Here is a 22,470-nt window from a genome sequence, read left to right on the forward strand (position 1 = left end):
TCACTTAAATTAGCATTGAAAAGCTTATCTGCTGTCTTCTTCCTGCCTCTGGGGCATCCTTTGTTTAGAGTCGTTAACTGCCCTTGGTTGATTCATGTCTGGAAACCCTCTGTTTTCAGAGTATTGCTTTTTATTTACTGTTCTGATTTTTGAGTTTTGTAATACTGGTAGCCAGATTTTGTTCATTTTCATGGTTTCTTCCTTTCTGTTGAAGTTGTCCACATGCTTGTGGATTTCAATGGCTTCTCTGTGTAGTCTGACATGATAGTTGTTAGAATGGTCCAGCATTTTTGTGTTCTCAAATAGTATTCTGTGTCCAGGCTGGTTCATCAAATGCTCTGCTATGGCTGATTTCTCTGGTTGAATTAGTCTGCAGTGCCTTTCATGTTCTTTGACTCTTGTTTGGGCGCTGCGTTTGGTGGTCCCTATGTAGACTTGTCCACAGCTGCATGGTATCCGGTAGACTCCTGCAGAAGAGAGAGGATCCCTCTTGTCCTTCGCTGACCGTAGCATTTGTTGGATTTTCTTTGTGGGTCTGTAGATAGTTTGTAGGTTGTGCTTCTTCATCAGCTTCCCTATGCGGTCAGTAGTTCCCTTGATGTATGGTAAGAACACCTTTCCTCTGGGTGGATCTTTGTCTTGACTCTCCTGGCTTGTTCTTGGCCTTGCAGCTCTTCTGATGTCTGTGGTGGAGTATCCATTGGCCTGTAGAGCCCAGTTTAGGTGGTTGAGTTCACCTTGGAGGAGGTGAGGTTCGCAGATTCTTTGTGCACGGTCTGTCAGGGCTTTGATTGTGCTCCTTTTTTGACTTGGGTGATGGTTGGAGTTTTTATGAAGGTATCTATCTGTGTGTGTAGGTTTTCTGTAAACTGTGTGGCCCAATTGTTGATTGGGTTTGCGGATGACCAGAACATCTAGAAATGGCAGTTTTCCTTCCTTTTCTTTTTCCATGGTGAATTGGATGTTTGGGTGGATGCTGTTAAGATGGTCCAGGAACTTGCTGAGTTCTTCCTCTCCATGGCTCCAAATTGTGAAGGTGTCATCTACGTATCTGAACCAAACAGTTGGCTTTTTTGGTGCTGTTTCTAGGGCCTGTTTTTCAAAGTATTCCATATAGAAATTTGCTACTACTGGGCTGAGAGGGCTCCCCATGGCCACTCCATCCTTCTGTTCATAGAATCCAGTGTCCCACTGAAAGTAGCTAGTGGTGAGGCAATGGTGAAACAGGGCTGTGATGTCTTCTGGGAAGTTTTGTTTGATTAGTGTGAGGGTGTCAGCTACTGGGACTTTGGTAAAAAGGGACACCACATCAAAGCTGATCAGGATGTCCTTGGTGCTTAGATTGAGGTTGCTGATCTTTTCTATAAAGTGTGTAGAGTCCTTGATATAATGTGCAGTGAGCCCAATGTGGGTTTGTAGCTGTGTAGCCAGAAATTTTGCCAGGTTGTAAGTCGGCGATCCAATGGCACTTACAATGGGTCTGAGTGGGATGGAGTCCTTGTGGATTTTGGGGAGTCCGTAAAGCCTGGGTGGGAGGGCTTCTGATTTGCACAGCTGTTGGCGTATGTCAAAGTTAATGGAGGAGTTCTTGATTAGAGTGTTCGTTTTTCTGGTGATTTTGTTAGTGGGGTCTTGTTTCAGTTTCTTGTAAATTGTGGGATCTAGAAGTTGTCTGATTTTTTCTTTGTATTGTTTTGTTTCCATGATTACTGTGGCATTCCCCTTGTCAGCTGGAAGAATGATGATTTCAGGATCTGAGTTGAGATCTTTGATGGCCTGTCTTTCTTTTCTCGTTATGTTGCTGGGGGGGAGTTTTGCATTTCTCAGGATCCTTGCTGTTTCCATTCTTACTTCCTCTGCTTCTTCCTCAGGGAGCTGGTAAATTGCTGATTCAACATTGGCAATGATGTTTTCTACTGGGATCCTGGTGGTGGTGACTGCAAAATTTCCTCCTTTTTCTAGAATGGATACTTGGTCTTCAGTGAGTTGTCTGTCTGTCAGGTTGATGATGGTCCGTGATTTATCCAGTTCTGGCTTTGGCTGTTGCTTACGGCATTTGTCAAATTTTTGTTTTTGTCTCTTGGTGTGGAGAACCATGTCTTTCTCCATTTTCTTGTAGGTAAGGCTGTCTATTTTATCCCAGTCCTGGGTATTCATCTTTTGGCTGATGTTGATGTGGAGGTGCAGCAGTTCTTTGTCTGTGTTTGCGAGTTCTTTACGGATGGTGTGGATTCTCTCTCTCAAGAGGTTGCGTTCCAGGCGGTTGTAAATGCGATGAGCCTGTGGTGTTTTGAAGGTCCTTTTGGCTGCAAGAAATTGTGGGATGGTATCTGTGTCTCTGCAGCGTAGAAGGAAGGTCAGGGAGCACAGCAGATGTGCTTTCCTGGTCCTTAGTTTTTCCAATCTCCGTGTGTCTTGGAACAATTTCTCCCCGTAGAGATGTTCAATGTGTTGTCGAAGGCTTTCATGGCCGGGATCACAGGGTTGTTGTATGTCTTTCGGGCTGTGTGGCCATGTTCCAGAAGCATTCTCTCCTGACGTTTCGCCCACATCTATGGCAGGCATCCTCAGAGGTTGTGAGGTATGGAGAAAACTAAGCAAAGAGGTTAATATATATCTGTGGAAAGTCTAGGGTGAGAGAGGTCAGTGTGAATGTGTAGTTAATCACTTAAATTAGCATTGAAAAGCTTATCTGCTGTCTTCTTCCTGCCTCTGGGGCATCCTTTGTTTAGAGTCGTTAACTGCCCTTGGTTGATTCATGTCTGGAAACCCTCTGTTTTCAGAGTATTGCTTTTTATTTACTGTTCTGATTTTTGAGTTTTGTAATACTGGTAGCCAGATTTTGTTCATTTTCATGGTTTCTTCCTTTCTGTTGAAGTTGTCCACATGCTTGTGGATTTCAATGGCTTCTCTGTGTAGTCTGACATGATAGTTGTTAGAATGGTCCAGCATTTTTGTGTTCTCAAATAGTATTCTGTGTCCAGGCTGGTTCATCAAATGCTCTGCTATGGCTGATTTCTCTGGTTCATCAAGGGAACTACTGACCGCATAGGGAAGCTGATGAAGAAGCACAACCTACAAACTATCTACAGACCCACAAAGAAAATCCAACAAATGCTACGGTCAGCGAAGGACAAGAGGGATCCTCTCTCTTCTGCAGGAGTCTACCGGATACCATGCAGCTGTGGACAAGTCTACATAGGGACCACCAAACGCAGCGCCCAAACAAGAGTCAAAGAACATGAAAGGCACTGCAGACTAATTCAACCAGAGAAATCAGCCATAGCAGAGCATTTGATGAACCAGCCTGGACACAGAATACTATTTGAGAACACAAAAATGCTGGACCATTCTAACAACTATCATGTCAGACTACACAGAGAAGCCATTGAAATCCACAAGCATGTGGACAACTTCAACAGAAAGGAAGAAACCATGAAAATGAACAAAATCTGGCTACCAGTATTACAAAACTCAAAAATCAGAACAGTAAATAAAAAGCAATACTCTGAAAACAGAGGGTTTCCAGACATGAATCAACCAAGGGCAGTTAACGACTCTAAACAAAGGATGCCCCAGAGGCAGGAAGAAGACAGCAGATAAGCTTTTCAATGCTAATTTAAGTGATTAACTACACATTCACACTGACCTCTCTCACCCTAGACTTTCCACAGATATATATTAACCTCTTTGCTTAGTTTTCTCCATACCTCACAACCTCTGAGGATGCCTGCCATAGATGTGGGCGAAACGTCAGGAGAGAATGCTTCTGGAACATGGCCACACAGCCCGAAAGACATACAACAACCCTGTGATCCCGGCCATGAAAGCCTTCGACAACACATTGAACATCTCTACGGGGAGAAATTGTTCCAAGACACACGGAGATTGGAAAAACTAAGGACCAGGAAAGCACATCTGCTGTGCTCCCTGACCTTCCTTCTACGCTGCAGAGACACAGATACCATCCCACAATTTCTTGCAGCCAAAAGGACCTTCAAAACACCACAGGCTCATCGCATTTACAACCGCCTGGAACGCAACCTCTTGAGAGAGAGAATCCACACCATCCGTAAAGAACTCGCAAACACAGACAAAGAACTGCTGCACCTCCACATCAACATCAGCCAAAAGATGAATACCCAGGACTGGGATAAAATAGACAGCCTTACCTACAAGAAAATGGAGAAAGACATGGTTCTCCACACCAAGAGACAAAAACAAAAATTTGACAAATGCCGTAAGCAACAGCCAAAGCCAGAACTGGATAAATCACGGACCATCATCAACCTGACAGACAGACAACTCACTGAAGACCAAGTATCCATTCTAGAAAAAGGAGGAAATTTTGCAGTCACCACCACCAGGATCCCAGTAGAAAACATCATTGCCAATGTTGAATCAGCAATTTACCAGCTCCCTGAGGAAGAAGCAGAGGAAGTAAGAATGGAAACAGCAAGGATCCTGAGAAATGCAAAACTCCCCCCCAGCAACATAACGAGAAAAGAAAGACAGGCCATCAAAGATCTCAACTCAGATCCTGAAATCATCATTCTTCCAGCTGACAAGGGGAATGCCACAGTAATCATGGAAACAAAACAATACAAAGAAAAAATCAGACAACTTCTAGATCCCACAATTTACAAGAAACTGAAACAAGACCCCACTAACAAAATCACCAGAAAAACGAACACTCTAATCAAGAACTCCTCCATTAACTTTGACATACGCCAACAGCTGTGCAAATCAGAAGCCCTCCCACCCAGGCTTTACGGACTCCCCAAAATCCACAAGGACTCCATCCCACTCAGACCCATTGTAAGTGCCATTGGATCGCCGACTTACAACCTGGCAAAATTTCTGGCTACACAGCTACAAACCCACATTGGGCTCACTGCACATTATATCAAGGACTCTACACACTTTATAGAAAAGATCAGCAACCTCAATCTAAGCACCAAGGACATCCTGATCAGCTTTGATGTGGTGTCCCTTTTTACCAAAGTCCCAGTAGCTGACACCCTCACACTAATCAAACAAAACTTCCCAGAAGACATCACAGCCCTGTTTCACCATTGCCTCACCACTAGCTACTTTCAGTGGGACACTGGATTCTATGAACAGAAGGATGGAGTGGCCATGGGGAGCCCTCTCAGCCCAGTAGTAGCAAATTTCTATATGGAATACTTTGAAAAACAGGCCCTAGAAACAGCACCAAAAAAGCCAACTGTTTGGTTCAGATACGTAGATGACACCTTCACAATTTGGAGCCATGGAGAGGAAGAACTCAGCAAGTTCCTGGACCATCTTAACAGCATCCACCCAAACATCCAATTCACCATGGAAAAAGAAAAGGAAGGAAAACTGCCATTTCTAGATGTTCTGGTCATCCGCAAACCCAATCAACAATTGGGCCACACAGTTTACAGAAAACCTACACACACAGATAGATACCTTCATAAAAACTCCAACCATCACCCAAGTCAAAAAAGGAGCACAATCAAAGCCCTGACAGACCGTGCACAAAGAATCTGCGAACCTCACCTCCTCCAAGGTGAACTCAACCACCTAAACTGGGCTCTACAGGCCAATGGATACTCCACCACAGACATCAGAAGAGCTGCAAGGCCAAGAACAAGCCAGGAGAGTCAAGACAAAGATCCACCCAGAGGAAAGGTGTTCTTACCATACATCAAGGGAACTACTGACCGCATAGGGAAGCTGATGAAGAAGCACAACCTACAAACTATCTACAGACCCACAAAGAAAATCCAACAAATGCTACGGTCAGCGAAGGACAAGAGGGATCCTCTCTCTTCTGCAGGAGTCTACCGGATACCATGCAGCTGTGGACAAGTCTACATAGGGACCACCAAACGCAGCGCCCAAACAAGAGTCAAAGAACATGAAAGGCACTGCAGACTAATTCAACCAGAGAAATCAGCCATAGCAGAGCATTTGATGAACCAGCCTGGACACAGAATACTATTTGAGAACACAAAAATGCTGGACCATTCTAACAACTATCATGTCAGACTACACAGAGAAGCCATTGAAATCCACAAGCATGTGGACAACTTCAACAGAAAGGAAGAAACCATGAAAATGAACAAAATCTGGCTACCAGTATTACAAAACTCAAAAATCAGAACAGTAAATAAAAAGCAATACTCTGAAAACAGAGGGTTTCCAGACATGAATCAACCAAGGGCAGTTAACGACTCTAAACAAAGGATGCCCCAGAGGCAGGAAGAAGACAGCAGATAAGCTTTTCAATGCTAATTTAAGTGATTAACTACACATTCACACTGACCTCTCTCACCCTAGACTTTCCACAGATATATATTAACCTCTTTGCTTAGTTTTCTCCATACCTCACAACCTCTGAGGATGCCTGCCATAGATGTGGGCGAAACGTCAGGAGAGAATGCTTCTGGAACATGGCCACACAGCCCGAAAGACATACAACAACCCTGTGATCCCGGCCATGAAAGCCTTCGACAACACATTGAACATCTCTACGGGGAGAAATTGTTCCAAGACACACGGAGATTGGAAAAACTAAGGACCAGGAAAGCACATCTGCTGTGCTCCCTGACCTTCCTTCTACGCTGCAGAGACACAGATACCATCCCACAATTTCTTGCAGCCAAAAGGACCTTCAAAACACCACAGGCTCATCGCATTTACAACCGCCTGGAACGCAACCTCTTGAGAGAGAGAATCCACACCATCCGTAAAGAACTCGCAAACACAGACAAAGAACTGCTGCACCTCCACATCAACATCAGCCAAAAGATGAATACCCAGGACTGGGATAAAATAGACAGCCTTACCTACAAGAAAATGGAGAAAGACATGGTTCTCCACACCAAGAGACAAAAACAAAAATTTGACAAATGCCGTAAGCAACAGCCAAAGCCAGAACTGGATAAATCACGGACCATCATCAACCTGACAGACAGACAACTCACTGAAGACCAAGTATCCATTCTAGAAAAAGGAGGAAATTTTGCAGTCACCACCACCAGGATCCCAGTAGAAAACATCATTGCCAATGTTGAATCAGCAATTTACCAGCTCCCTGAGGAAGAAGCAGAGGAAGTAAGAATGGAAACAGCAAGGATCCTGAGAAATGCAAAACTCCCCCCCAGCAACATAACGAGAAAAGAAAGACAGGCCATCAAAGATCTCAACTCAGATCCTGAAATCATCATTCTTCCAGCTGACAAGGGGAATGCCACAGTAATCATGGAAACAAAACAATACAAAGAAAAAATCAGACAACTTCTAGATCCCACAATTTACAAGAAACTGAAACAAGACCCCACTAACAAAATCACCAGAAAAACGAACACTCTAATCAAGAACTCCTCCATTAACTTTGACATACGCCAACAGCTGTGCAAATCAGAAGCCCTCCCACCCAGGCTTTACGGACTCCCCAAAATCCACAAGGACTCCATCCCACTCAGACCCATTGTAAGTGCCATTGGATCGCCGACTTACAACCTGGCAAAATTTCTGGCTACACAGCTACAAACCCACATTGGGCTCACTGCACATTATATCAAGGACTCTACACACTTTATAGAAAAGATCAGCAACCTCAATCTAAGCACCAAGGACATCCTGATCAGCTTTGATGTGGTGTCCCTTTTTACCAAAGTCCCAGTAGCTGACACCCTCACACTAATCAAACAAAACTTCCCAGAAGACATCACAGCCCTGTTTCACCATTGCCTCACCACTAGCTACTTTCAGTGGGACACTGGATTCTATGAACAGAAGGATGGAGTGGCCATGGGGAGCCCTCTCAGCCCAGTAGTAGCAAATTTCTATATGGAATACTTTGAAAAACAGGCCCTAGAAACAGCACCAAAAAAGCCAACTGTTTGGTTCAGATACGTAGATGACACCTTCACAATTTGGAGCCATGGAGAGGAAGAACTCAGCAAGTTCCTGGACCATCTTAACAGCATCCACCCAAACATCCAATTCACCATGGAAAAAGAAAAGGAAGGAAAACTGCCATTTCTAGATGTTCTGGTCATCCGCAAACCCAATCAACAATTGGGCCACACAGTTTACAGAAAACCTACACACACAGATAGATACCTTCATAAAAACTCCAACCATCACCCAAGTCAAAAAAGGAGCACAATCAAAGCCCTGACAGACCGTGCACAAAGAATCTGCGAACCTCACCTCCTCCAAGGTGAACTCAACCACCTAAACTGGGCTCTACAGGCCAATGGATACTCCACCACAGACATCAGAAGAGCTGCAAGGCCAAGAACAAGCCAGGAGAGTCAAGACAAAGATCCACCCAGAGGAAAGGTGTTCTTACCATACATCAAGGGAACTACTGACCGCATAGGGAAGCTGATGAAGAAGCACAACCTACAAACTATCTACAGACCCACAAAGAAAATCCAACAAATGCTACGGTCAGCGAAGGACAAGAGGGATCCTCTCTCTTCTGCAGGAGTCTACCGGATACCATGCAGCTGTGGACAAGTCTACATAGGGACCACCAAACGCAGCGCCCAAACAAGAGTCAAAGAACATGAAAGGCACTGCAGACTAATTCAACCAGAGAAATCAGCCATAGCAGAGCATTTGATGAACCAGCCTGGACACAGAATACTATTTGAGAACACAAAAATGCTGGACCATTCTAACAACTATCATGTCAGACTACACAGAGAAGCCATTGAAATCCACAAGCATGTGGACAACTTCAACAGAAAGGAAGAAACCATGAAAATGAACAAAATCTGGCTACCAGTATTACAAAACTCAAAAATCAGAACAGTAAATAAAAAGCAATACTCTGAAAACAGAGGGTTTCCAGACATGAATCAACCAAGGGCAGTTAACGACTCTAAACAAAGGATGCCCCAGAGGCAGGAAGAAGACAGCAGATAAGCTTTTCAATGCTAATTTAAGTGATTAACTACACATTCACACTGACCTCTCTCACCCTAGACTTTCCACAGATATATATTAACCTCTTTGCTTAGTTTTCTCCATACCTCACAACCTCTGAGGATGCCTGCCATAGATGTGGGCGAAACGTCAGGAGAGAATGCTTCTGGAACATGGCCACACAGCCCGAAAGACATACAACAACCCAGGGTCTGGTATGTTGATTTCCAACTTCAAGCAAATAAATGGTATGACCAGGAGACTATTTAGTTCCTGTATCATTTAACTAAAGATATTATTTCAGATGGGTGTTCTTCCCAAACCCTCCCCCCCCCTATATATAGAAAAGGCAGAAATGCTAGAACCAAAGCCAGGTATTTTAATATATAGGTATGTCCATATAGTTATATATAGGTTATACAGTTATGCATACCTTAGAGCCCAGAACAAGCAACAGGAGTACATGCATTACTGGAGTGGAATGGAGATAATATGGTAATGGTCAACTGGAGAATTTTGAATATAGTTACTCTTTGGTGACAGAATAGAGATATGGCAAAGAGATAAAAACATATGAGATAGTGGGTTCCTGAAGGTCATATAGTGCCCTAAATGATCATCCAATTTTCAATGATGCAATTAGCATTTTGGAGAAACTATTTTTCATGCCGTTTTTGCTATTACTGTGCTCTTTCTTTGCTTCTTTTTTCTTTGGCAGTTGACATCATACATTTAATCTCAAGTGCTTAGCTAGTCAAGGAAGAGGGGGGAACAAACTATCTGGGCTGCTCCAATCATGTTTGCTAGATGCTACCTGTCTCACCCTCCAGTCAGTAAAATGAAAGGACAAAGAGTAAAACTGAGAAATGTGATTGCAGTGGTAACTCTAGCTGCTCTCACATGGCAAGGGTAGGGATGGCTGCAATGCAGAGACTGACTTTTTTTGAATGTCTGCTAAAACAAATGCATTGTGAGATAAGGGATTTAGAAAATGGCCTGTTTTGAAAAATCATCTTTCTCCCTAGACAAAGACATGGTGTCTGCTTTGTCGAACTTATTTTTCCTGTATCATTCAAAACACATGTCACAACATTTGTAAATAACAGAGAAGAAGAAAGTTCTCATTAGCAATTAAACTCAAAACCTGCATTTTATTTAATGACAGGATTGATATGCTTTTATAATCCACTTGCAAACCAGGTTTTCAATAGATGTAGCTTGTGATCAATGCATATACACTTATTAAAAAATCGTGCTGAGTAGTGTACAACTAAAAAAGCACAAATATAATGTTACTTAAAGATAAGACATACTTAATAGACCCAAAGATTTATCAACCAATTTTCTTACTAAACTATGACTATGGGATATTCACCTCAATCTTAGTTGAAATAATGAAAACAGTACTACAAAATTGGCTATATGAAGATCAGAGTGGATACCTATAGAAAATGCAAGATGTATTATAGACATATTTGAATATATTTGAACCGGTGCCTGTCAACTGTGATGGACATGATGAGGAGGAACAAATTGAAATTGAATCCAGACAAGATGGAGGTACTACTGGTCAGTTGTAGGGCTGATTAGGGTATTGGGCTGCAACTTGTGCTGGATGAAATCACACTCCCCCTGAAGGAGGAGGTTCACAGCCTGGGGGGTCCTCCTGGACTCAGCTCTGACCCTGGAGTCCCAGGTGTTGGCGGGGCTGGGACAGCCTTTGCTCAGTTAAACCTTGTGTGCCAGTTGCACCCATACCTCGAAAAGCCTGATCTGACCATGGTAGTACATGCCTTAGTCACATCCAGACTAGACTACTGTAATGCACTCTACGTGGGGCTGCCCCAGAAAAGCATCCGGAAGCTGCAACTGGTTAAAAAGTCAGCAGCTAGGCTGCTTACAAAAATGGGATACAGGGAAAGAACTACTCCACTCCTGAAGCAGCTACACTGGTTTCCAGTTTGTTTCTGAGTGCAATTCAAGGTGTTAGCTTTAGCTTATAAAGTCCAAAATGGTTCAGGCCTAGCCTACTTGAAGGACCCAATTTCCTCCTGTCAGCCCACACGAGCTCTGAGTTCACCAGGAGAGGCCCTCTTCTTGGTCCCACCACTGTCACAAATACAGTTGTTAGGAACAAGAGAGGGCATTTTCAGTGGCGGCCCCATGGCTCTGAAATTCTCTCCCCAAAGAGATACACTCAGCCCCCTCACTATTGGCCTTCCCCTCCCAGAAGAAAACCTTTTTCTGGAAGCAGACCATCCCTGACAACACATAACAGTAGCTACCTCAGTCAGATAGTGCTCATATGGCCAAAGACTTAGAGCTCTGAGATGTTTAGTTTAATGTTTTAACATGTGAGGATAACCTCAGTGGCCTGAGATGGGGAAGTTTTTAATGATAATGATATATGTGATTATTTTTATGTTTACTTATATTTATGTAATTTGTGTCTTCTGTAATGTGTCAAATTATTGTTACAGTATATATGTTGGGTTGTGGGATGATGGTTGTCTATATTATGAAGTTGTTTTCTCTATTTGTTCTTTTTGTTTGCTTTGAGTCCCATTTGCGGGAGAAAAGCTGGATAAAAGTAAATAATATTTCCAGCATTTATACCCCGCCCTTCTCACTCGGGGGACTCATTATTGAAATTATTAATAATGATTTCAATAATGTTTCTTATTATTCTATGCAACTCTTTTTTTGGGGGGGGGGGAGGGGAGGATGTGGAGAATACATGTAATTACATGATTGGACTTTCATGATGGAAGTCCTTCCAATAATGGACTTTGGGGAAAACTTTATAAATAGATTGCCTCCATTTATACTTTGCAGAGATTCCAGATATTGATAAATGGAGATAATACAAAGTTTTGTGGTATTCAGAAAGCTACAAGATAAGGTTGCCCATTGTCACATCTATTATATTTATCTTGATTCTAGAAGTTTGGAATAGAGCTATAAGGAATGAGAACGATAAAAGCAGTAAAGGTGAAAGGGCAGGTGTTTAAGTTGAGACTGTGCAGATGACAATATTTCTAATAGCTATTAAGGTGTGCTGCTAATCTACTGCAGGCTTCAAAAGAATGTGGAGGAGAGTTGGCTGGAATTAAAATTAAAACCAATGCTGACTAAAACAAAAGATAATCAGAAAAAGCTAATGGAAAAACTGACTTTCAAGTTAAGAAAAAAATAAAGCATTATAGCATTAATAAAGTCTTACAGTGAATTACATCAACAAAGCAAAACTCAAAGCGGTTTAAAGACAACTATTTAAAAATATGGAATGAAATAAAACAATATTTAGACATATAGAGTAAGGCACAATTATCTATGTTGAGATGTATCTGAGTGATAAAGATGAATGTATTTCCAAAAAAGGGCTATTTTTATGCTGAATTATTCCAATACCAAGAAGTGACATGCTATTTAAGTAATGAAAAAATTATTGGCATGGAAAGAAATCAAGAGTAAGATTGAAGATACTGCAAGATGTCAAGCAAAATGGGGGTCTGGGATTATGGATCACAACCTATATTTTGCTGCCTCTGTTTTGGCTTTTTTTTTAAAGTTAGGTTTTATTAAAAATGAAAACAAGGATGTTACAGGTGGAGGTTTGATCTAAATTGTACACTCATTGTATCCTGTGGTGTGATAGGCTTAAAACAAATGTTGATTTCAATGACCATTATGACAGATGTGTCTTGCTAAGAATATGAAACAAATAGAAAAAGAATTTAAATTCTAGATTACATTTTTTGTTTAAAGGGAAAGTAAGCGTCGAAAGAAATTGATAACTTATGATGACATACTGGTGATAGAAAATGGGCATAACAAAGGAAGAATTTGTTGGTATTTGTACAGGCCATTGGCAGAAAAATTTAAAATGGATAAAACATTTTCTGGATTTAATTTTCGGACACAATTCTTTACAGAATATTTAACTGGAAAGACATATAAACCTTTAATGAACATTGAAATGGAAGATGAGAAAGTGAAAAAATGTATGGTTAAATGAAATAAAAACTATAGAGCATAACATTTACTTGGAACATTGAGAAAATGTGGACAAAGGGCTGGGATTTACTTTTGAGTTATGTCTGAAAGAGGGCACTGTTTTCCATAAGTGGTGGACTTGTGGTGAAACAAAAAAGTGGGAATACTTTGAAACTAGAACTATATTTTTTCAGGACTATTAGATGATCAATGCAAAAAAGAAACATGGAGGAACTCTGCAGTATATGATACTTGCAGCAAGAATTTTGTATGCACAAAAGTATAACATTGGGGAGAAGATTGGTTGTTAAAGATGCATGATTTAGCTGAAATTGACAGACTGACAAATTTAACCCAGATCAATACAACAGAGAAGCTTAAGTAAGAATGGCAAATACTTGAGAGAAAATTAGGCCAAAAGGCATGCTGTTTTGGAGTCCATTATTTTAAGTTTTTACCATAACATTTGAAAAAATAAGACAACCGCAAGAGAAGGTTTGGGGAATTGTAGTCACCGGTTGTGTCCATTCTCAGCCAATCAGAGCATGGACACCGCCAGGCTTTCTTTGGCCAAGAAACAGAGAGAGAGAGAAACTTCAACTCCCATCATGCACTGAGCAAAATTTCAACGCCCACCCTATGCAAGTGCTGCTGGGAAAGCAAGTTCTCAGGGCCCTCTCTGGAGGAGGAGGGAACTTTCCAAGAAAAAAAAATGGACGGAGTCTACTTCTGCCGGGGAACGTAGCAGATCCCTGCTTAAGGTATATTGCAGACTGGATTCTTTCCTCTCCAGAACTGATAAATCAGTTTGCCAGGCTTTTTATCTTCTTCCTCCTCATTCTATTTTCAGATTTTTATACAAAAGGGCCCACTGAAAACTACAAATCATTTTCGTTCAAACTGATTCAGGCCCAAGCCTTAATGCAGATGATCAGTTACAGTGTTTGAAGAGTAGCAGAAATCATGTCAAGTAGAAGAACATACATATTATCTAGTTTGATAAATAATGAAAGTAACATAATTGGCATTAGAGGAAGCAAATTTCAGAAGCAAATAATATCCTCAGCTGGAAAGATTGGAAGCCAAATCATATTTCCCCACTTCTTTTAGGGTAGTATTTCTTTTTTGTGTAGTACAGTATATGATATGATAGCTAGTGGCTTATTAATAACCACTATGTGTGTTTTATATTGCTAAAAAGTATTTATGGTTGTGTATGATTATGTTCAGTAATTTTTTTTAAAAAAAAGATAGGAAATTGTTCCGTGTTCCCAGCCCTATTTCATATCTGCTATTAAAATCAATTGTTATGCATCCGTTCATTTTATTCTGTAAAGCACTTAGAGTCAGAATACCATCTTTTATAGAACCCTGCTCATGTGAGTACTTTATCACAAAAATAGATTATTATTGTTCTGCATTAGATATGCATGTGTTATCTATGTCTTTACAGTTTCTCTATAGCTTTTTGGCAATGGCAGGACATCTGTAATTAATGGTACTTTATTGCAGCCCTGCATAATTAAACTCTGTCACAGCTGCCTATTCTGCAATTCAAGTTATATACCCCCACAATTTACTGTCCTTAAAGTCACTCTAAACATTTCAGATTGGGAAGGCTAATATAGCTTTCTTTCTACATAGCATGTTTAATTAAAGATGCATAATTTTTTAAAGGAACAGTATGGTGGCATATAGCTCAAATCACTCTGAGTGCCTTTTTAAAACACTTTTTTATTAATTCAGCAGGGGTGTTATATTATTTAAGTATACAGTGAATTGTTACCATTTTAACACAACATCTTTTTCTTCTTTTGTGTGTGTTCCATAGCACCATTTCTCTGAATGTCTGTGTTTATTTTGGTCTTACCATCTCATTGTGTACAGTCTATTTTCACTCCTTCCTGTTCTCACTCTGTTACATATTTGTTTCTTATCTCTTTACCTAATGAAGATTACACACTATCCATCTACAACTCATGTTATTCTGAAATCCAAGAAGAAGCAGATCCATGTAGTCACAATGGTACAGAGTGATCTCGCATCCCTCTTTTGATGGGTTTCATTTTTATTCTCACAAAATGGGAAAAGATCGGAAATACTGGCCATTTGCAATTCCTCCAGAAGTCTCACATTGTCTTACTAGCATCACATTGTCAGCTGTCTGATGTACAAGGATCTTGTGAGGGCATGGAGACTGACAATGCAATACTGCAAAACAACCCTCTGTAGTCTCGTTGTGAGGGAGACTGAGAAAATAAAGTTGAAAACAGAAGAGCAAACCTGTCTTTAGAAAGATAAAAGATGAAGTCCAGAGCATTTGAAGAGGTAAGATCATTCACGTTTCACATCTTCTGATCCCACTACTCTTGGTAATACATTTGGTGAGATAGAGTTGTATAACACTATTCAATTTCTATCTTCAATATAAGCACGTTTTAGCAACTCGCCGAGGAAGGAGCTTTTAACTTAAGATGCTATGTTGGTTGTTACTCCTGACTTTCTTGGCAAAATCTGTGCAATGGAGGATTTGAACTTGTCTTCCTCTGAGATAGTGTAACTTGTTCAAGGTCAGTGCATTCCCATGGTCGAGGGGACACTCAAACCCTGCCCTTCAGCATAGGGCTGTGCAAAAAATCGTAAGACGGTTGGAAGTTGTAAGAGAGGCATTAAATTCTTACTTATGACCTGCGTTACGAAAACTGCACAGCGCCACCCCCATACAAACAAATAAAAACATCCAGTATGCAGTTTTCATAAGAAAGTATGTAACTGCCGTTGGTCTCTGTGTCAGCTTAGTTTGTCAGCACAAGCAAACTCTATTGCACAGCACAGGCAAACTTGTTAGGCTCTTCTCAGTATATCAGGGCTAGGAAGGAGGAAAAGTCAGGAGATGCTCCTGGTGTTTCCAAAAATATTAAAGTATACTCTGTGTGATACAAGGAAAAGGTGAGGGAGCTGCATCACATGTTCGTTTTCAGCCAATTACAGTTGGACTTCAAATCCCAGGATTTCCTGTGCCAGGTGGGAATGGCAGCTGCATCTGATTTTTTCGATATATATATATATATATATATATATATATATATATATATATATATCTCGCCTTTTGTGGGCCACCCACAGGGGAAAGGAAAAAGGGAGTTGGAGGGACCCCTGTATGGAATATCCCTTGTCATGTGGAGCAGTCTTATTTTTCCAGATTGACTTTTTATATGAACTATATCTAGGGCTTATTTTTGAAAAAGGGCTTATATTTCAAGCATCCTCAGAAATACTGAAAAATCATGATAGGTCTTACTTTCAGGGTAGGTCTTATTTTGAGGAAAATAGAGTATGGAAATGAAGGGGAAATGAAGGTGGTGAGAGGTGAGCTCGCCCACCTCTCCTCTTCAACCTACAAAGGCTTACCTTGCAAGGCAAACCTCTGTAACTTGGAGGGGAGTGGGATGGGCTGGGTGAGGCATGTGGGTGAGGGAACCTTAATCTGCCTGTCTGCCTGCTAGTGAGACTTCCCTCAGCAGGCAAACAGACATGCAGGCATGCATGCCAAGAGGAAGTAGCATCCCAGGTGAATGGTGTGAGGCTGAAAAAATGCTTGGGCTTCTCTATTGCTGGCTGGCCCTTTGCATGCTGCAAAGAGCCAATCAGCAAATGAGAAAGCCAGGCCCGTCTGTGGGCTGCAGGAAAGGCCTTTGCAGGCGGCACCCAGCCTGAGGTCTATATGAGCAGAGCTGCCTAGCTCCTTTGTCAGAAAGAGGGCAATTTGTTGATGTCTAATTCCTGAATGCTGTAATCAGATCTGGATATCCAGAGGTAGTATGTGAATCAAATATAGAGGCTGCCAGATTCCCTGAGTTGTCGAAATTTCATTCTCTCTTTTTCCCTTCTTCTTACAGTTTCCAGCTGTTCAAAGCCACTAGTACATATGTATCCCAGAATAAATATTGATAATTTTCAACTCCTGCTCAAAACATTCCTATTGATGTATCAGGGAAATTTTATGGGGATGACCGACCCTACATGACAAGGGATCTTCCATTCAGGGGTCCTAATACACCTGTGAGCAATGGAAGGACATGAGGTCCTATTATTTCCAGACATAACTGCATTTGCAGCATTCATTTACATGTTTGGCAGGAGCCATAGAATCTTGTTGCTCCAGGCAATTAACATCTTTATAAATAAGAAAGGCGGAGAGATAGCCCTTGGTGTCTATGTAAATTTTAATCATTAAATTATTAAAATGTAAGAGATTTTTTTTTACTAAATAGGCAAAAACAAATGTTGTTGACATGGGGTGGAATGGATTCATAGAGGAATATATAGAAAACTGATAGAAACAGGATAAGACAAGTCCATCAGTTATTAGCCCTTCCTACACTGCTGCTTGACACCAAAAAGATTTAACACTAAACCCAAAGAAATGCACATACTAGCTGAATTAATAAAAGCCAGATCCACCGGTATGATTAATGAATTTTGCTATGTATTTTAAAATCACAGATAATGTTATAGGGCATATAAATGAGAATGATTTTAAAATAAAAGTAACATGCTGTTTCTACTGTGTAATTTGCAATATTAACTGAAATTAATATTGGAGATGACAGAATCCTTAGCATCAGAATGGAAGTGGAATTAGCTTTGATTTTAAACATATTGTTTATAAGTGAAGTTTGCAATGCAAAAGCACTTTTTTTTTCCAAACAACAATAGCCAAAACAATAGTAAGAAATAGCTAGGCCACAGACCAGTAAGAGAAGGCTCTCCCACACATGCATACACAATAATCATTGAGTTACTTCTTGCTCATGCTCATCCATGTACTCAAAAGAGCAAACAGAACTCCTAAACAGAGGGACCTGTTTGTTAGAGACCAAAACAATGATGAACTATTGAAAGGAAAGGTTCTAAACAGTGGAATGTATGCTTGAGTCTAGACCTCACTAATGAAAAACTGTATTCATTCGTTTTACTTTACACATTGAAGGCATAGGCTGAAAATAGAGTGTGGTAATTAGAAATAAAGATGCAAATGTGCCCTTTCTGCTGAAAAGGTATAACCACAGTGACAGTTAACTAAGCAAGTGAAGCAGGAATTCCCATTCTGCAGCTCATTACATTCTTGCTGATGCCCCAATAAGTGCAGTTAGCATTTAAATCACACACACACACACACACACACACACACATGTTGAATAAAATTGTATCATCAAATATAATGTTTTAAATGCTAGGAAGAGTGAAAATCCCCATACCTAAAGTTAACATATTAAGGCTACACTTCAAGCAGTTTGTTTTCTTGAGTAATAATATATTTATTAGAGAAGTCATCTATCAGACAGACTGAAGTCACAAATATTATGGGTTTTCCTTTGTATTTCTTTAACCAAAGAATATGTATAAATACATACTTATCAAAAGTGATCAGCAAAGTCTCTATCTAGACTAGGAGCCCTTCCAGATGGGCCCAAAATGATGTCTCAAGTTAAAATGGATTAATCCAGAGTAAACTGGGATTTTCTAATTTACTCTGGATAAAAAAAATACCTCAAAAGATCCATACCTTACTGAAAGGTCCAGATCTTTTGAGGTGCTGAGCCTGTGAAGATTGACTTTTGGGACTACCTTCTGCGACTCCGAGAGCAATTCTGATTCTTCGGGCTCTAAGAGCCCGAGGGAGCAGTATGGCATCCTCACCCTCCCAGCCCCCCATTTCCACTCTAAACTTACCAGAGGAGGCTGTCTGAATCCTCAGGCCTCTCGGAGTAAGCAAGCATCTGACACATCAAAATGACTCACCAGGACCTTTGGAGATGAACTTTTTGACAAGTCAGAAACGTATTCCAAGGGGCCTGAGGATGCAGCCAGGCCCCTCTGGTAAGTTTAGAAGGAAATGGGCCGGGGGTGGTGGTGGTGGTGGTGGAGACTGTCTAAATACCCTCCTGGGTTGACCTCCGATCAACCCAGAAGAGTATGTAGCCCTTTCCCCAGAAAACCCCCCACAGATTTGGGCTCTCTGCATGACTTAAATCTCAAAAGAAATTGGGATTTTAAATCCTGGTACCTTTCGTGATTTGGCCCTGTCTGGAAGGGCCCTACAGCTCAGTTCTTTTCCAATAAAACCAACAATTCCTTGGTACTGAAAAACTATCTCGCCCATCCTCAGTAAATATTATTTCACAAAGGCAAAATGTATTTTGCAACAGGAGTGCATAAAATATTGATGACAAGGATTGGATTGAGCATAAGAATCAAAACAAGAATTAACACTTTGGTTTCTTGACAAATAGGAAATTCAGTAGGGATGCATAACACAAAAGTGAGAACTTTATGTAATTTCCCCTTCTGTTTCAGGAAATAATTCAGAAAATTGCTTTAGGGAATTATTCTGAACAGAAATACATGTAAGCGCTTGGAGCATATGTATGGAAATATTTTTTTAAACCCATATAAACATATTTTCCAGTGGAAAAAAACCATTCAGCTTTCAACAATCAAGCAAGAAGCAGTGATATGTTCAAGTGTATGTATGAACCAGAAGGATTTCTTGCTATTTGGACAGAAATAAAAGGCAGAATAATGAAAAATATAAACATTATATTTGGTGATAAAATTTTATTCAACATGTGTGTGTGTGTGTGTGTGTGTGTGTGATTTAAATGCTAGCTGCACTTATTGGGGCATCAGCAATAATGTATCACACAGATACAGGATTGTCAATAAAACAGCAGCCCTTGTGAATCCTTGTGAAATCTATGGATGTGCTTTGACATCAGCACACTGTGAATCTTGCTGTGCTCAACATGCTATACCTACCAGCTGCTTACTGGCAGTATATCTAGATGCTGAATATTTGGAAGAATATTTGGAATTTAAATCCTTACTTATTTCATTCTTGTGTGCAAAATTGAATATTTTTCTCCTTTTTGGTGACATTACAGTTTGATGATGTTTCATATTTATGGATTTTTGGTTTAAAAAGTTTATATTCTCCAATATTTCTACATATTTAATAAAGGTTGAGTATCTTTTATCAGAAATGTTTGGGACTTGTGTTTTGGATTTTGGTTTTTAGTATATATTTCGAAATAACGTTATTGGCATATATGCACACAATGAGATAATTTGCAGATGGGACCCAAGTTAAACACAAAATCATTTATATTTCATATACACCTTATAGACATATAATTTTATAAACAATATTTTTACTATTTTTGTGTACATTGAACCAATAAAAATAAAAGTGCCACAACATCAGCTACCAATGTGAACAACTTTAGATTTTGCAGATTTCAGATTTTGGAATTCTGGATAAGGGATGCTCAACCTGTAGGGTAATTTCTAAAACACTGTTGGGTTTGGGATGTTTTTCTCTTTTTTTGTACAAAGTGTTTTTTGCAGAGAAAGAAATTAGGCAAGTGTCTAAAAGGTCACAGTGGTTGGGTATATTCACAATAAAATATTGAAACAGAATGAGACACCCTTTCCCTTCCAAGCTGAAAAAGATTGCAAGTATCCCATATGATCCTACATAACATGGGTTTCCATTTCCAATGGCAATCCTGGGCCATGTATAACCTTTACTTCCTCTCTAAGAATTCCTCTTTATGCACTCTTCATCAGAATAAGGCATATATATTATACTATTAAGGGAATGCTTTTGGTTTTTGAATGTACTGACAAAAATGATTTAGAACTTATAATTCACAAATATAATTTTAACATTGCTGAAATATGACATTACAAGAAACAACCTGATGCAACAGAATTATGTCCTTTTTTACTGTAGTAACTCTACACTAAAGATATCTTAATTATTTCAAACAAACAACATAATATAAGAACCAGAGGATAAGCTGACAAGCATTAAGGGAATTGTAATATAATGCTAGGCAATAAAGGAAATATTGTCCTAATGGAATAAGAAAGATCTCCTCTTTGTCACTAGTACTTTGAGTGCATTAGGTAACAAATATGCAGGTAAAAAGCAAAACTTCTTGCTATTCCAGGAGTCAAGCTAACGTGTAAACATGTTCTTCACTTCCTATAAAGTGGAAGAAAACATTTGATGGAGTTTCCTTATGATTTGTCACAAAACATATCAAAATGATTTCCCCAGTGGCAGAGAGGGGGAAAAAACCCCTAAACTAACTTCACATCTGTAGATTTTCAGCAGAGTTTCTGATCAAAGGTTTTTATAGCCAGTACAAGTGGCTCAGGATATACCACAGGGGGGACATGTTCAAAACTTTCAAACAAAAATACTATGTGAGATGAGGGACAGTGAGTTGATCTCAATGAGTAGGAACAGGTAATAGATATATCCCATGGGTTAGATCTTAGTGTATATACTGCCATAATAAAGCAATGAGGGGGCAGTAGATATTGTATAAATCACCCCACTTGCATTATATACTTTCAACAACTCTTAAATGCAACACTTGTCCAGTTTTCTGGGGAGTAATAGGGAATTACTGTAGGCTATAGACAAGTCAGTTAAAGCTTTCCGCTGAAGCTGTTATAGGCTTTGCAACTGTTGGCTTCCAATTGTTTTCATCGCAGAAACACATTTACATTTTCATGAGAAACTTACCCCATCTGGTCGGCCATCTGAGGCTGTAACAATCAAAATGTAGCGATCAGTGCTTTCTCTGTCTAAAGGCTTTCCTAAGGCTAGTAGCCCAGATCTAGCGATAAAACAAAAAATGCAGGTTACACCAAAACATGACTGTTACAAAATGTGAAAAGTTATATACCACTACATTAGTTGTATTTTCTTTACATTTGGTTTTTATAATTTATTCTTTTTCTTTAGAGTGAAGAAGATTATAAAAAAAGAAATGAAGGTCAGCTACTAAGGTTTTATGGCTGCATATATATTTTAGAATCACGGGGATGATTTTCAGATTTTATATTACAGGATAATATATGAGATGTGGTTTTGGCATGAATAAAAGCCTGCCTTTCACTTGAACTGGCAGATGACTGTCTTAAGCCACAAGAGAAAAGGTAATGTGCTAAAAAAAAAAATCAAAGCTCAAATAACTCCATCTGAGTGGAATAGTTTCAGTAGTTACTGTATACTATGAAATCAAATTATAGTAAAATGGCAGATTTTGGACTAAATTCCACTAGTGAGTGCAGGAATTTATCTAGACTGACCAATTAGTGCAAAGGGCAAGAGAATCAACTTTATGATGGTTGAACAATGCACAGAACTGATCTGGGTTATCACCAGCCAAGACCTCAAGACATGGCCTTGAACCATGTTAAACCAAAGCTGTGGGTTGCTCCTAATTCTCCCACAGATTCCGGAGCAAATTGTGATTCTCAGCTCATGAAACAGTTAGGCTGGTTCTAAGATAGAACAGGCTGCAACTCGTTATTTGGCCAACCCATATTCCCAGGCCTGGGTCACCCAAGGACATGGATTGCACTCACTGTCCCCCCGTGCCCCTCTGTTCTCCCCTATGCAGCAGACAACAAACACAACATGGGTCGTTCCAGTTGCTCATCACCTGGAGTAATGCTGGC

At 40.1% G+C, this 22,470-nt stretch overlaps 1 protein-coding gene across 12 annotated transcripts in view; it reads right to left on the minus strand.

Moving 5' to 3' along the window:
- Positions 1-22,470, minus strand: part of pcdh15 (protocadherin related 15) — a 1,032,943-nt gene that overhangs the window by 213,980 nt on the left and 796,493 nt on the right. For all 12 annotated transcript variants that reach the window (XR_010005016.1, XM_062977492.1, XM_062977488.1 and 9 more), the window contains one exon: positions 21,530-21,623. Coding sequence is in view for 11 of the 12 variants with exons in the window: in XM_062977492.1 (XP_062833562.1) it covers positions 21,530-21,623 (94 nt within the window). In the remaining variant the exon portion in view is untranslated. The remainder of the gene's footprint in view (positions 1-21,529; positions 21,624-22,470) is intronic.

Source organism: Anolis carolinensis, chromosome 3 (genome assembly GCF_035594765.1).
Source record: "Anolis carolinensis isolate JA03-04 chromosome 3, rAnoCar3.1.pri, whole genome shotgun sequence".
Classification (NCBI taxonomy): Eukaryota; Metazoa; Chordata; class Lepidosauria; order Squamata; family Dactyloidae; genus Anolis; species Anolis carolinensis.